General features: G+C 39.3%; 1 protein-coding gene and 1 long non-coding RNA gene across 3 annotated transcripts; one reads left to right on the top strand and one right to left on the bottom strand.

The window, feature by feature from the left end:
* Positions 1 to 10: 10 nt before the first annotated feature.
* Positions 11 to 3,424, bottom strand: LOC113329589. 2 transcript variants are annotated; one of them, XR_003349948.1, is made up of 4 exons: positions 3,295 to 3,424; positions 1,984 to 3,191; positions 393 to 1,890; positions 11 to 287 (listed from the first exon to the last, which is right to left on the bottom strand). It is a non-coding gene; the product is annotated as an uncharacterized LOC113329589 (long non-coding RNA). The 2 variants fall into 2 exon arrangements; XR_003349949.1 differs by having other exon boundaries at positions 11 to 1,079; positions 1,524 to 1,890.
* Positions 3,425 to 4,994: 1,570 nt separating this feature from the next.
* On the top strand, positions 4,995 to 7,004 carry LOC113330188 (photosystem II D1 precursor processing protein PSB27-H2, chloroplastic-like). Its single transcript, XM_026577032.1, has 4 exons — positions 4,995 to 5,035; positions 5,192 to 5,330; positions 5,566 to 5,993; positions 6,571 to 7,004. Exons 2-4 carry the CDS (start codon positions 5,258 to 5,260, stop codon positions 6,736 to 6,738), a joined length of 669 nt encoding a protein of 222 aa, XP_026432817.1. The 5' UTR covers positions 4,995 to 5,035; positions 5,192 to 5,257; the 3' UTR covers positions 6,739 to 7,004.
* Positions 7,005 to 14,879: the final 7,875 nt, after the last annotated feature.

The raw sequence follows: 14,879 nt of genomic DNA, 5'->3' as shown, positions 1-14,879 counted from the left end.
TTAGAAATAATAAAACATAAATATTTCTTATAATTCTTATTCCTTGGACAACAACAACAACAAAAAAGAAAAACATCTCCCATGTAATGGATTTTCCTAACAAGCATAGTTGAAGACGCACAAATCACCGCCTGTGGGTCCTTCTTGGACAAGGCATCCAGTTTTAGCTTTTCTTCCATGATCGTGGAAACATTTTTCGTTGCAATCATCTTCTATCACGCATGTGGTTTCCCATGTTTCTTTGCAAGTTTTGTGCTTTTTATTAATATGTTTCTTCGCATCGCCACCTGCATTAATTCCAAAATAGAAAAGAAAAAGAACCAAAATAAGAACACAAATTAGATTTATAATAGAGATGGTAAAATCGCATAAAGATTGATAAATATACATACCCGTAACGAAAACGAAAAGAACCAAGAAAAAGCATAAGATGATAGCTTCTCTTCTTAGCCATTTCTCCTCCTTATCTTCCAAACAAAATTAACTTTTCTCTTGTTATTTTGGGATTATGCGAACTTTATATTACACACACCCGAGAATCTATATATATTGCAGGACTTCAAGATACCACAGATATTATGCAGCTTTAAAACCAAAATATACCATAATTATCATGGAGATATCATGGGTATAATGCATATTTAAGACAAATTAGTATCATTGTGATTGATTGTCTAGATACTACGAGCAGCGGACACTGAAAATCTGTCTGAGTGGCTAAAATAGTAATATGAGTTAAAATGATTAGATTTTCAGGGCCTAAAAATCCAAATGAAAAATCAGCAAAGAACTTATCGATGTTGGTGGTATTTATATGTTATCATTTTTTTTAAGATAAGATTTTACCTGTATCAAAAATCTTGTTTGAATCACTCATTTCCAAAAAAAAATCTCAAACTTTTTCTCGCTCCTACATCATCCAGTTCTACTCAAATATAGCTCCGAAAATGGATGCATACCAGAAGATGAAATGGAACTCGTTAAATAACTCATTCTCGTCTTCCATGAACATCCTAATGAAATTTACTTTATGTTTCAGAAGAGAGTTAAAGAATTCGTTGAAGACCTCATCGAGAATCCTGAGTGCCACAATTGGAGAGAATCAGCTCTTAGATTCGACAACATCAAAAGAGATATGCGAGAGTAACGATTAGGGAGTAACGAACATCATTTACATGCTTATTGGAGTGAAAAGTGAGTTATTCGACATGTTTATCCATAATCCAGTATTACTGAAAATTTACATATTATCTTGTGTTCATTTAATTTCAGATTGGGATATTGCGAGCCTATGACATACTACAAAGAGGGAGAGGAGATCTCGTTGGAAACCGTTGTGGCAAAAATGTTCCTACAATAATACTCGAGATTTATATATGAAGATGAAATTATATCAGTTAAATGACTCAATAGTGTTCCTCGTGATACGTTCTTGGTAAATGAGAAAATTCCAGCTATTTCGGGAATTCACTCCATATCAACTTCGACTCTTCAATAATTATTGGTATATGAGGATGGGGTACCTGTAAATACACTATGATGCCAACACAGCGGCTCACAATCACGCACCGCTTGTATTTCCTTTTTTTTGTTTCGCAATATCATAAAATTAGGAAAGAAAAAAAAACATAATATTAATATTTCTTATCTTATTCCTTGGGCAACATAAAAAAATAATCTGCGATGTAATGTAATTTTCCTAACAAGCATAATTGCAGACGCACAAATCACCGCCCGTGGGTCCTTCTTGGACAAGGCATCCAGTTTTAGCTTGTTTGCCATGATCGTGGAAACATTTTGCGTCGCAATCTTCTGGAATCACGCATACCGTTTCCCATGTTTCTTTGCAAGTTTTGTGCATTTTATTAATATGTTTCTTTGCTTCGCCACCTCCATTAATTCCAAAGTAGAAAAGAAAAAGAACCACAATAAGAACACGAAGTAGAATGATAAAATCGTTGAAAGATTGATAAGCATACGTACCTGCAACGAAAATGAAAAGAACCAAAAAAACGCATAAGATGATAGCGTTCTTCTTAGCCATTTCTCCTCCTTTTCTTCCGAACAAAATTAACTTTTCTCTTGTTGTTGTTTTGGGATTATGCGAACTTTATATCCCACACACCCGAGAATCTATATATTGCAGGACTTCAAGATACCACAAATATTATGTAGCTTTAAAACCAAAATATACTATCATTATCATGGAGATATAATGGATATAATGCATATTTAAGACAAAATCATATCATAGTGATTGATTGTCTGGATACTACCAGCCGCGGAGACTGAAAATATGTCTGGGGCGGGCAAAAATAATAATATGAGTTACAATGACCAAAAATTCAAGGGACTTAAAAAATCCAAATGAAAAATCAGCAAGAATTGATCGTTTTTCGTAGCTATTGATAGGTAAGGATTCACCTATATTAGAATTTTTGTTTGAATCACTCATTTCCAAAAAAAAAAATCCCAATTTTTTTTTGTCTCTTGTTCTTCATTTCCCTATGATTTTTTTTTGTTGTTTTGATTTTCATCTTCATCACTTAAAAAATGACTTTTAATTGATTATATATGTAATTATGATTAGTGAGGTTATTCAAATTTATTATCTCAAATTAAATGGGAAGCATATTAGTCATTATGTAAGATATTTGCATACGGAGTATTCACAATTATTATTTCATGACCCTGCGTAGCCTCCAAAAAAACCTAAGTCTTTTCAAGCCTTAATAATAGGGTTTTAAAATGAAATCCATGATGAGTGGAACTTCTCACCCGCTCGTCGCATCTCAGACACATTGAGATGTTTTTGTTTGAGATTTTTCTTTTCTTGTTCTTCTTTGTCTTGCAATATCGTAAAATCAGAAGAAAATAAAATACTAAAACATAATATTGTTCTTTTTTTAATAATAATTGCTTATTTCTTGGATAACATAAAAAGAATTGTGATGTAATGTGGTTTTCCTAACAAGCATAGTTGCATACGCACAAATCACCGCCTGTGGGTCCTTCCTGGACAAGGCATTGAGTTGTAGCTTGTTTGCCATGATCGTGGAAACATTTTTTGTTGCAATCATCTTCTAACACGCATGTGGTTTCCCATGTTTCTTTGCAAGTTTCGTGCGTTTTATGGAGATGCACCACCTTATTATGATGCATTTTAATATGTTTCTTCGCTTCGCCACCAGCTTTGATTGCAAAATAGAAAAGAAAATGAACCAAGATAAGAACACGAAACAGATTTGTAATAGGCAATGGTAAAATCGTTGAAAGATTGATAAGCATGCATACCTGCAACGAAAACGAAAAGAACCAAGAAAAGGCATAAGATGATAGCGTTCTTCTTAGCCATTTCTCCTCCTTTTCTTCCAAACAAATTTTTTTTTTTCTCTTGTTGTTGCTTTGGGATTATGCGAACTTTATATTCTACATACATGAGAATCTATATATAGCACGTCTTCCAGGTACCACAGATATTATGCAGCTTTAAAACCAAAATTTACCAAAATTATCACGAAGACATAATGCATAGTTAAGACAAAACTCGTATCATTGTGATTGATTGTCGGGATGCTAGCGGACACTGAAAATCTGTCACGGTGGGCTAAAATAGTAGATTTTTGTTAAAGGGAGAGCAAAATATGATATGAGGAGTGCGAAAATCATAGTCAACTCTCTGACTAGAGACAACTCGGTATATTTTTCTACCTTGGCCTAAAATATCGTTACTAAACCCACGTCCCCTTCGCACATGATAAAAACACGGTAAGAATCAGATTTTTATTGCCATCTTCTTGTTTCGTGAAAAGAACAAACCCTAACTAATCAAGGTGTCTGTAAGTCTGTTGATTTGTTATGCAAGTGTGGAGGACTTTTCATGTGTTTATTACGACACGGTAAGATTACTTTGGAACCAGAATAATCTCGGCAAAAGGATGTGTTAATTGGAAATGTGAGAATAATCACATGATTAAGAGTTTTGATTTAGGTGTACCTGTATACATATAATTGATCATTATTAAAAAAATAAAAAAGATCTACCATTTAGAACATGTGAAAGCTTCGTTGAACTTGTTCCTTCCCATTATGGGACGATATCCGGATTTCAAACTCACGTACGCTTCCATATACTACTATATTACGATATGAATATGTATCTGGAATGCGCAAAAATCTGGAATGTGGGCTAATTTCATGTACAATAACATAGATCACATTTTTCCTCTTCTTATTAATTAACCTGTTTGGCAAAGCCTTGAGATTTTTAGTTAAAATTTCCTAGGGTTCATGACTGTCACGGAAGAAGATGGTGACATATTTTATTTTTCTGAACATGTGCGAGAAACCTGTGTGCCCAAGGGTATTAAAGACCGAGTTAAAAATAAACATATGATTGAGTCTAGTTAGTGAGCCAACTACGATTTTTGTGCTCCTCGGATCACTTTTTGTTCTCTCTTTAACAAAAATCAAATAGTAAGATGAGTTAAATATGGGGGAGCGAGAGCCATTCATTAGTTCCATCACCAGATAGTGTTTAATTGGACTTTGTATATCTATCTTCAAAAGTTATTTTTTGACTTCTAAAAAATTAAAAAATAAGAAGTTATAACATGTTTGGATGTAATTTTGTTTTCGATTTATGCCTCTCCAAAAATAAAAGTGGGAAGTAAAATTATTTTGCTGCATACAAAATTACTTTTCCGTTTATAAAAGTCGGTCTAAAATACTATTACTAAATTGATTTCTGATTTTTTGACTTCTAGAAGTCGTAAAACAACTTCCGAGTACCGCATACAAACGCGTTATCAATCTAGCGACACAAAATCAAAATGATTTATACTTTTGGATTCTAGGATTGACTCTGCTATGATATCCAAATATTTTGAAAGGACATACTTGTAAATTCAATCTAGGTTGTCGAAGTCAAAATCTGTAAGACCAACAATTGACCGGTCTGGTCTTTTATTGGCTTCAAAACCTTCTGGATGACATGACTGTGTGAAGAAGAGGAGAGGAGAACCTGAAAACTAAGGTAACCCCCCGAACCCAAAATCATTAACCTAATTCTTTCTTGTAATTGCTTATAATTTGATAGCTTGAATTCAACTTGGAGATTCCCCTTTTATTGGATTGCCATTTTAAATAAAATCATTGTCATTTTGAATGGCATCTGTTTGTGTTTTTGCAGCAATCAAACTACTGACATTAGATTTCAAGAGTCCTCACTGGATATTGAAGTTGAAATCTATTGAGTATGAATTCTTCTTGTTTGATTGTGGATAAGTGTCTCCACTCATCTTCCAATCTTACGAAACCATTATCACAGCGTAAGTCTCCAATGCTCTTAGTTCACAGTTGTGTTTCCTAGAAGGATTGTGTGTTAATGTCTAAGATATTTCACTCAGCATTATCCATGCCATATAGGGATTAGCATAGTGGAGTTTGTGAAATCAGTCTTTATTCTCATAATCTCATTGCTAATGGGCAGAAAAGGATAAAATTTTGGATATGCTTTTTTCATCGTTGTTCTTGACAGTCTTTATCTTTGTTGAAACAGAGCAGATAAACAGCAATCAAGGAAAACTGTTGTATTGGCGTCAAATGAGGAGTTGTACTGGACAAGGCGTGTTATTTTGAGGAGTGTTGGAGCATTGTTGCTTCCATTTTTAACCCTTGATTGTGGATTAACACCATTACAAGTTAGAGCAGAAGAGAAGACAAGCCCCAAAGACCAAAATGAGGATGATGGGGATAAAGGAATTTTGGAGGGGATGAAGTCCTTGTTTGATCCAAATGAAAAAACCAAGTCGGGGAAAGTGTTGTCAAAGGCGTACTTGAAGACTGCGAGGGAAGTTGTGAAGACTCTGCGTGAATTGGTGGAGGAAGACCCGAAAGATAATGCCAGGTTTAGACGGACTGCAGATGCTGCAAAAGAGTCTATTCGTGAGTATTTGAGCAACTGGAGAGGCCAGAAATCAGTGGCGTCTGAGGTAAGTGTATCTTTTCTGTTGGTGTCACTTTACCTGTTCCAAGTCGTAATTAGTGTTACCGTCATCAATGATTTTTAACTTTTGTTTGACCGGTTAAGTTGTACAACCACCAAATTGGAGGAGAGAAATCGGACAAAAACATTAGATATCCTTGCCTCCTTGGTACGGACTTCTGAATCCTAGAGCACATTCTTGTAAACTAGCAAGTCAGTCTAGTCTTTTTGGTTTAGGTGTGCTTATAAGATTCATGTTTAAAGTTAAAGGATTTGGTGGAAGAGCAGAAAGACTTTTTTAGTTAACTAGGTGTGTTGGGAATTCAGTTTTCCTTACTTTTGTTGCGAGTAAATTTGAACTGTTGTTCACCTGAACAAATTCCAATAGCCTTTTGGGTTCGAGCAGGTCTTTTCATATTCATCCTGATACTTAAACCTTGATCAGGATATGCTAACCTCATGTCCGGAAAATCTGATATGAATAAGCTCTATCTTTGTGTCTATGGTATTACGGTACCTTTCTGTAATTTTGTTGGAAAGATTGGTGAACAATCAATGATGTTGGTATTCACTTCTCTTTGCAGGAATCTTATATGGCACTCGAGAAAGCAATTAGGGCATTGGCTGGCTTCTATTCAAAGGCAGGTCCTTCGGCCCAGCTTCCTGAAGATGTGAAACTGCAAATTCTGGATGATTTGAACATTGCAGACTCTATAGTATTTCCTCATCTGTATCCAGTTCATTTCTTGTGAACAACCATTACTCCAACCCTATTAAAGCCTGGTACTAACAAACAGACTGGCAATGTAACTTTAGGCAATTTTTGTGATATCACCAGTATAAGAGCATCTCCAATGGTGGGTCAAGATCCACGCAGTATACCGATTAGTCTGCATTGACATACCTAGTCCAGTTTGAGCCAAAATTCCTGGTATTATAGAAAGGCCGAAATTTGGCTTCAAATTGGTACAGTGAAGCCTTGTTCATTTTTTGGAATGTTTTGTTGGTAGAAAATTTAATCATGTGAACCAAAATTGACAAATTAACAAAATCTTTGTTCATTAAGAAAACCAATTGAATTACATTCATGACAGAAAGAAAAACTTTTGGAAGGCTTGCATCACCCATTTTATTACACAAAAAACAAAGAGCAAAGAAGGCAAAATCACAATGTGAATCAATGCGGCGGGCTTCACATAGTAGTCCCGCAGTGCCATAGCTTAGCTTTCTTGTCAAGTACATATTTGGTGATTGCTCTCGCCATACCATACATAGAATCAACAGTAATCATAGGAGCATTGGATTCGGATTGGCTGTCGATGTCAACCGTAACTGTTGATCTAATGATGCAAGAATCCTTGTCCTTTGGTAGTATTTCAAAGATGATCTCGTGCAATCATCAATTGTGGTGAACTTTTCTTTCCATCAGTAATGTAGAACTAATCAAAATGAGAATAAAATGAACATATTCCTAGAAAATTTATATAACTAATTGTACATACCTTGAGATAAAATGATATGCAAGACTGTACCAACACCACCATTGTGAACACATAAATCACGAAGCCATCCACGTGTTCACAAACAATATTCGCATACATTCTAATTCTAAAATTGTGCGTCGTATGTGTAAAGAGGATGATTATATCGATTCATCGACTCAAAGCTTTCGAGCTTGTCATTGTCTAGTCGAATATTATCATAAATAATGTTCGTATAAAGGAATAAACAGAGAATCGAGTATAAATGTAAAACACATGAAGTTCAACGCTGAATATAAAGTGCTGAAATGTAAATAAGCCAAAGATTTACGTGGTTCGGCACTAAGGCCTACATCCACGGGGCTGGTGTTTCACTATGTATTGAATGATTATAAAGATAGTCGAATGACTTTAAAGTATACATAGATCTACGAAAGTAGGGGGATTACTTACTCTTCCTATTTCTCTCTCCTATATTCTCCTATAATTTCTCTGGATTGGTCGACCCCTTCTCTCTTAGTGGAGAGGGGTATTTATAGGGTTGGAACGTGGGTCCTACTTTTGAGATGCCGTTTTAATCTTATCTTCTTGTGCTTTGTGCCCATTACGCAGAGGTCTTCGGCATATGCTGCGGCCTGAGCTTGAATACGAAGGGTTATCCTCGCCTCTTCCACGAGCTGGTTGACACGTGTATATCTCTTTGGTATTTAATGCGGGTAGATAGATGTCTGCTCGTGTCAGACAAGTGTCTCTTTGTCTGGTCACATCTGTGTCAGTCAAACTTCCTCTCAGCCGTTGATCTGGGATCTTCCTCGGGATTGGGTGTATTAACACCCAAGGGGTATTATCTGGTGCTCCTCTAAGCCATCATACCTCTGTGATCCTCTGTCCCTGACCGTCAGATCTGCTGACCGGTGGCATCTTCTGATGAGATGCATGTTGTCATGTTTTGATATCTCATTTTGCATGTCTTCCACGTGTCTCTTTCTGTACACGTGGTGTATGATGAAAGGTGTACATACAATTTGTCCCTCTTCTTCTGACTTGGGCGCATTTTGCAATTTAGAAGAAGAAAGGTCATCCTACACGTTTTATCTCTCCTGAAATAACTTCCCCTATAAATATGGGCACGTTTTCCCACTTTGCATTAACTTTCCCCATAACTGCTCCTTGGTACGAGGGACAGTTATCGTCTTCTCTAGCTTCATAAATAGGAAAGAGAATGTGAAAAAAAACTTTTATCCTCTTCTTGTCAGTGTTCATCCTCTTCTTGTCAGTGTTCATCCTCTTCTTGTTTTCTATTCTTGTTCTTTAGTCATTTATTATCGTCATTCTTGTGAGGAAGATAACAGCATTCAATTTTCTGTCTCTTTCGCTCTCGATTGTTGTTGCCCCTGTATCGCAGACAACTAGCTTTTGATATCTCCGATCCTCCTTTCTTCGACTGCGGTTGGTGCTTGTCGTCCTCTTCTATACAGGTATGGGGTTTTTCATTAGCTTCTCATCATTGATTTATATATGTATCTACCTGTTTGTTTCCTGCTGCTGTATTCTTGGCTTTGTGATGAAGAACACACATGTCGAAGCATATATGCTTGCCCCTGTTCTTTGTTACAAAGTCTGTGAGCCGGTATCTAAGTATTATTCCTGGAGTTTGATGGAGTATTTCTGGTTATTTTTAGTTCTTAGGGTTTTTAATGTTTATCCGTATGAACCATCAATTATGGGTTTTTTGATCTTTAGTGATCTCCTCGTATTCTTCTCTAAACTGTTTTTGTGTTTCCTTGTAGATATGTCTGATCGTCCGCGGGCTCCTTACCAAACCCCGCCGTCTAGTCCACCAAGATCCCCTCCGCGTCGATATTCTGACAGATCTCCACTTGGGGAAGGTCCTTACAAGTCTTCGCAATCGGATCCTCGGGGTCATAGGGTTTCATCTTCCTCTGGTGCGAAGGTTGTGCCTACTAAGAAAGGGGATGTGCCGAAGGGTCCTTCTGGGTCTAGGTATGCTGTCAACCGTGCCCCTTCTCGTCCTCGTGAAGATTCTAGGAGTGCGCAGGCTCCCCCTCGTGATGACTCTAGGAGTACGCGGGCTCCTCCTCCTCGTAATGAAGCATTGGATGTTCCGGCCCTTCGTTCTATGGCTCCTCCTTCAGTGCCTCCACAGAAATCTTTTCCGTCTCCTCCCACGGTTTCTTTCAAAGGGAAGTACTCCAAGGGTACTATGTCGAGGGATGATCCGTTTAAAAATCTTCCTTCTAAAAGGAAAGCTTCGGAATTGAGCCCTACTTCTGATTCCGCAGACGAAGAAGAAACTATCCCCGTGATACGCAGCATTTCAATTGGTAAGAAGAAGGTTACTTTCAAGCATATTGATCTTGAGATGTTCAAGGAAAAAAATGAGCTTCAAGCTTTTGAGGTTCGCTTCAATGCCCCTGACGATGATATCACTTACGATCTCCTTGCTAAATATCAGTTTGACGAGTTTCATCTATTGACTACGGTTGGAGCCTTCGAAGCGGGTCTCATGTTGCCCCTATATAAGTGGGGTGACTCCTTTTATTATGACGTGTTGGCTAGTCGCGAAGGCTCTTCCACAAACACTCATAATCGTTCTGTGTCACAACTATCTGGGAATTATCTTCGTTCACTGAAGGAATGTTACCTGCGAAGCAAGGGAGAGACTATGATGACCTGCTATGTTCCAAATCCTGCTGAGAGAGAGTGGTACACTCCTCAGAATTGTAACAGTTCCTTTGGGGATTACATCAACAGTAGAAACCGTAAGCCGTGGAGTGTTAGTCTTCGTAATATTGTTGCTCCTCGTGGTGAAATTCGTTTTTTGAGTGAGGTGAGTGATGCCAAGCTGACGTATGTTCCTGGTACTGAGGGATCTGCTAAACGGAAACTCTTTCCTGCTCGTGAAAGGATTAAGCGTGACCATGATTATGAATGGCATGCTACTGTTATTGAGGTAGTTGGTCCTTGGGCTTATGGTTGGATTCCTGGTCCGCGCGGTTGGCGTCCTTCTGAAAACAGCAAGCCTCGTGAAACTCCTCCTGCTCGTTATGGAGATTTCTGTCCTTGGCGTCCGAATTTCCCGGGCATGAATTTTCCTTACGCACTTGATGTCGTTGATGGAGATGAGGAGGAGGGTTCTGGTGCTACCCATCCACCGAAGAGTGCTGCTGCTGCCAAGGTATAGTTTCTTCATATATTCTCTATTCTATTTGCCCTTTTTTCCTTGCTAGAATAATTTTCATTTTTGAAGTGAGGGAAAAAAGTGAGCCTTTGTGGGGATCTGTACTGGTTTGTAGGTGTCGAAGAAGAAGAAACTTGGACCCAAACAATCTTCTATTGTGGTTACCGGTGAAGCTGAGGTTTATGAGGAGGTTACGAGTCCTGTAAACGAAGGGTATGCTGAGGATGAAGAAATGTCCGATGGAGAAGAGCGTACCGACACTTCTCACCCTGATGACGAAGGTGGTAATGGTGAAGAAGAAGTTGCCGCTGGTGGTGATGGTGAAGAAGGAATTTCCTCGGGTGGTGATGGTGAGTCTGAAGGTAATATTACCGTTGGTGGTACTGGAGGGGGTGGATCTTTCCCTGTTGGCGATAATATTATTGGTGTGGGTACTCTGCCCGTTATTTCCCCTGAATTTTCTTTTGGTAGGATATATTCCACGGGGGAATCCTTTGATGTGAATGCTGCCATGGGTCTTGCCGAAGACTTCTCATTGGTTTCACCAAATGATGATTGGTATGTGCTTGGGGATATTGGTAAAGAAGATGCCACCGGTCAGCAGGCTGAAAACGCCGGTGGTCATACTGAGGCTGGTGATGTCGGGACTTGCGCTTAGGCCTGTCAATGGAAGAATATCCGTCGGATATTTAGAAATCCGATATCCGACATGTTAAGCACTACCGGATATCCGATATCCGATAATATCCTATAGGATATCAAAATCAGATATCGATTCCGATAGGCTAAGCTGTCGGATATCCGATAAATATCCGATAGTATCCGGTTATAACAAAAAAGCTTAAAAACTCTTGTAAAACATTTTCATAATTGACACTTATAGGATATTTATCCGATACTAGACTCGAAATTAGGATAAATTACAAATAAGTTCCTATACTATCGGATATCGGATATTAACATTTCGGAAGGGGTCTAATCCGTTTCCGATATGTTAAGGAAGAAATATCCGATAAAATATCCGATCCGATATCCGATATCCGATATCCGATAAAACGGATAAAATCCTATAGAATCTCGAATACTCGGAAACGGATACCGGATATCGGACAAATATTGACAGGTCTACTTGCGCTAGTGAGGGGAGAACAGCCAAAGGGAAGTCTGCGGTTGAATCTCCTTCAAATTATTTCCCGTACCCGCTAATGCCTGAAGGCAAAGATGCCATTTTGGCTTGGCTTAAGAAGAATAATTTGATGTTCGTCCCCAACCCTGCCCCAGTGGTCCCCGGTGAGAAGATTTCTGACGCTTATACTCGTCAGATGATGCAAGTGTCTTCTGAATTCCGCGTTGCTGAGATGTGGGAGAATAATATGAGATCTTCAGAAGCTAACTTAGTGGTTGACCCTCCCTCCTCTGTTGCTGATATGATGGCCATAGTTGATGGGTACCAATACAGTTTTCCCCAGCAGCATGTCTTAGAGGTAAATCCTTGTACTGATTCCCTCATGATATACGAACATTGTATTCTTCGCGATATCCGATCCCTTGGGTATAATAATGTTTTTCGTTTGTGACATAGATGATGAGGAGCGAACACTGTAACCATGTTCTATACCAATTCTTTAAAGCAAAGTCTTTAAAGTTGGAGGCTAAGCTTCGTCATAGAGAAGAAGAACTATCTGCGGCCGAGATGGAAATAAGTGAACTGAAGGGTCGCCTGAAAGAAAAGGAGTGGCTGGGTAATGCCGAGGAGAGTCTCCGTTCGGAAGTTGCTATAGTCCGCAACGAATTGGAGCAAGCTCGCAGAAATATATCGTCCCTCACAGGTTCGTATTTTTTATTGGTCTTTTACTCCTCGTGATTCCCTATTTGTACTTTGGTGTTCTGTCTCAGTCTCCCCACCCTATCTTCAGTGGGTGGAGTCCCCGAGCTCATATGGCTTCGGAAAGAAAGGGAACGACAGAAATCCCGCATTGCAGAGTTGGTGGGTAAGTTGAAAAGCGAAGCCGTAAAGTGGAATGCTCGTGCTGATGAGCACAACGCCTTAGCAGATGAGTGGCGTGAAAAGTGAACACTGATGGTTGATATGCAAAATAAGTAAAATCATGACCGTTGTCTGTTTAATGGTACGCTGCTATGGACGCGTGACAACCTGCGTGAAGCTCGAGGACATGCTTCGGATTTAGAGGCTAGAGTGCGCTTTTTGGAAGGAGAGTTACAACAGGCTCGTTCTTTCTCAGGCCCCGGGGTTAGGGATAGTATGCTGCATCTTTCCGAGGAAAGAGATAATGCTAGGGCTGAGGTTGATGCTCTTAGTAAAGCCCTAGAAGCGTCTCGATCTGATGTTGCTCGCCAAGTGGAATCTGAAAGAGATCTTGAAGTGAATGTGTATCGACTCCATAAAAGGATGGTGGAGAAGAATGACGAAGTCAACCATCTTCGTCACTTGGATTCAATGAAGCAGGTAGACTTAGACGCGAGTCAATTTGCTCTTACGAACCTTCAAACGGATTATAAGAAACTATCCGACGAATATGACTTTCTTGATGAGGCTCGGGACGCAGTTGTTAATGAGTATGAAGAGGCTTCGGCTAATGTCAAAGGTATAACCTCGTTTTATCGAGTGTGATTCTGTTATTTCTTCGTTTTAGCCCCTTGGTATTTCTTGTTTTCAGCACTCAAGGGACAGCTTCACGCAGCAAATGATGAGCTTAAAAAAACTTAATCTGCCTTAGTGCAGCAGGAAGGACAAGCCAATTATTTCAAAGGGTTGGCCGCGTCTCGTGAGGAAGCAGGGGAGATTGCCTCCAAAGAGGCGGAACGCCTATCTGCATTGTTGTCTCAGGCCAACCAGCGGACCGCTGTTATCACTTATAAAGCTCGATGTCAGTTGGCTGAAGAGACCAACAAAGTCCTAGATAAGATTGAACTTGATCTTAAAGTCGAACATGGTCTTGTCAAGAATTATCCGCGTCGTCCCCTTCTCGCGCCCTTGCCTGGTTCTTCTGGGCCTTCTTCAGGTGGTAGCGTACCTTCATCTCGCAGAGACAACTCTGTTGATGGAGCTGTATCTCCCAAGTAGATTTCTTTTATTAGTCATGGAAAGTTGATCCTTGTTGATTATATAATTTCGGATCATTTTTTGATGTGTTTCCTGCTTTATCTTATTTGTTGAACTTGTAATCAACTCTTTATGAAATGGATCATCCTTTTGGCATACCTGCGTCATCAATTCATCTTTATTTTAAGTATTATGAAGTGTTAAACTAGAAATAACTTGTGTTGTAAAAATTTGAGAGTGTTTGGGTGCGACACCGAAGGTAAATACCTTCGTGATCGTCTTGAGACCTGTCACCCCGCTGGCGAATCCTGGGCCAGAGGATTCCCAAACGGTGGGGGACGAGGCAGCGTTCTAGGATATGGGATGCTTATTTGAAGTATTTACATGCACCCATTCCATCGACCCGCTGCCTTAAAATTGGTTGGGTATCTCTTTCTGCTTGGTGCCTTCCCCCTGGTCTTACACTCATAGACACTGATAGGGGAGCCCTGAGAGATTGTAGATTAACTACTTTCCCCAATATTGTTAATTTATTATGTAATGTACATGCGTTCACCCAGCGGGCCTTTTGACCATTTCGTTTGCTTGAAGATTTCCCAAAAAGTTTGTTTGATTGATAGGTTGAGGCCTGCTACTCCTCATCCAGAGATAGAAATATGTAAAGCGGTTACGTTGCCTTCTTATTCTGGTATTCTTCACGCAGATGCAAATATGCGCTTCTCCTATGGGTAGTATGGTTTGAGCCATTTAGCATTCCAAGGGTGCCGGAGGACCTCTCCTTTCAGATTGCGAAGATAGTAGGAACCGTTTCCCGCAATGTCGTGTATTATAAAAGGTCCTCCCCATGTAGGTGCTAACTTTCCCCATTTATTCTCTCGTTGATACTGCGGGGTTGTTCTTAGCACATACTGCCCTTCTACAAAATTTCGAAACTTAACCTTTTTGTTGTACTCTCTCGCTAATCTCCGTTGATAATTTTCCATCTTTTGCAATGCTGCTTCCCTCCTTTCTTCCAGGTCGTGCAGTCTCTCTAACATCATGTCTGTTGTGAGATTTTTCTCCCATGCTTCGGTCTTTGTGGTTGGCATGAGGATCTCTGTTGGGATGACTGCTTCAGCTCCATAAGTGAGGAGAAATGGGGACTCC

Source organism: Papaver somniferum, unplaced genomic scaffold (genome assembly GCF_003573695.1).
Source record: "Papaver somniferum cultivar HN1 unplaced genomic scaffold, ASM357369v1 unplaced-scaffold_117, whole genome shotgun sequence".
NCBI lineage: Eukaryota > Viridiplantae > Streptophyta > Magnoliopsida > Ranunculales > Papaveraceae > Papaver > Papaver somniferum.
The sequence above is the reverse complement of the archived record's forward strand: the minus strand, read 5'-3'. Positions and strand labels throughout refer to the sequence as shown.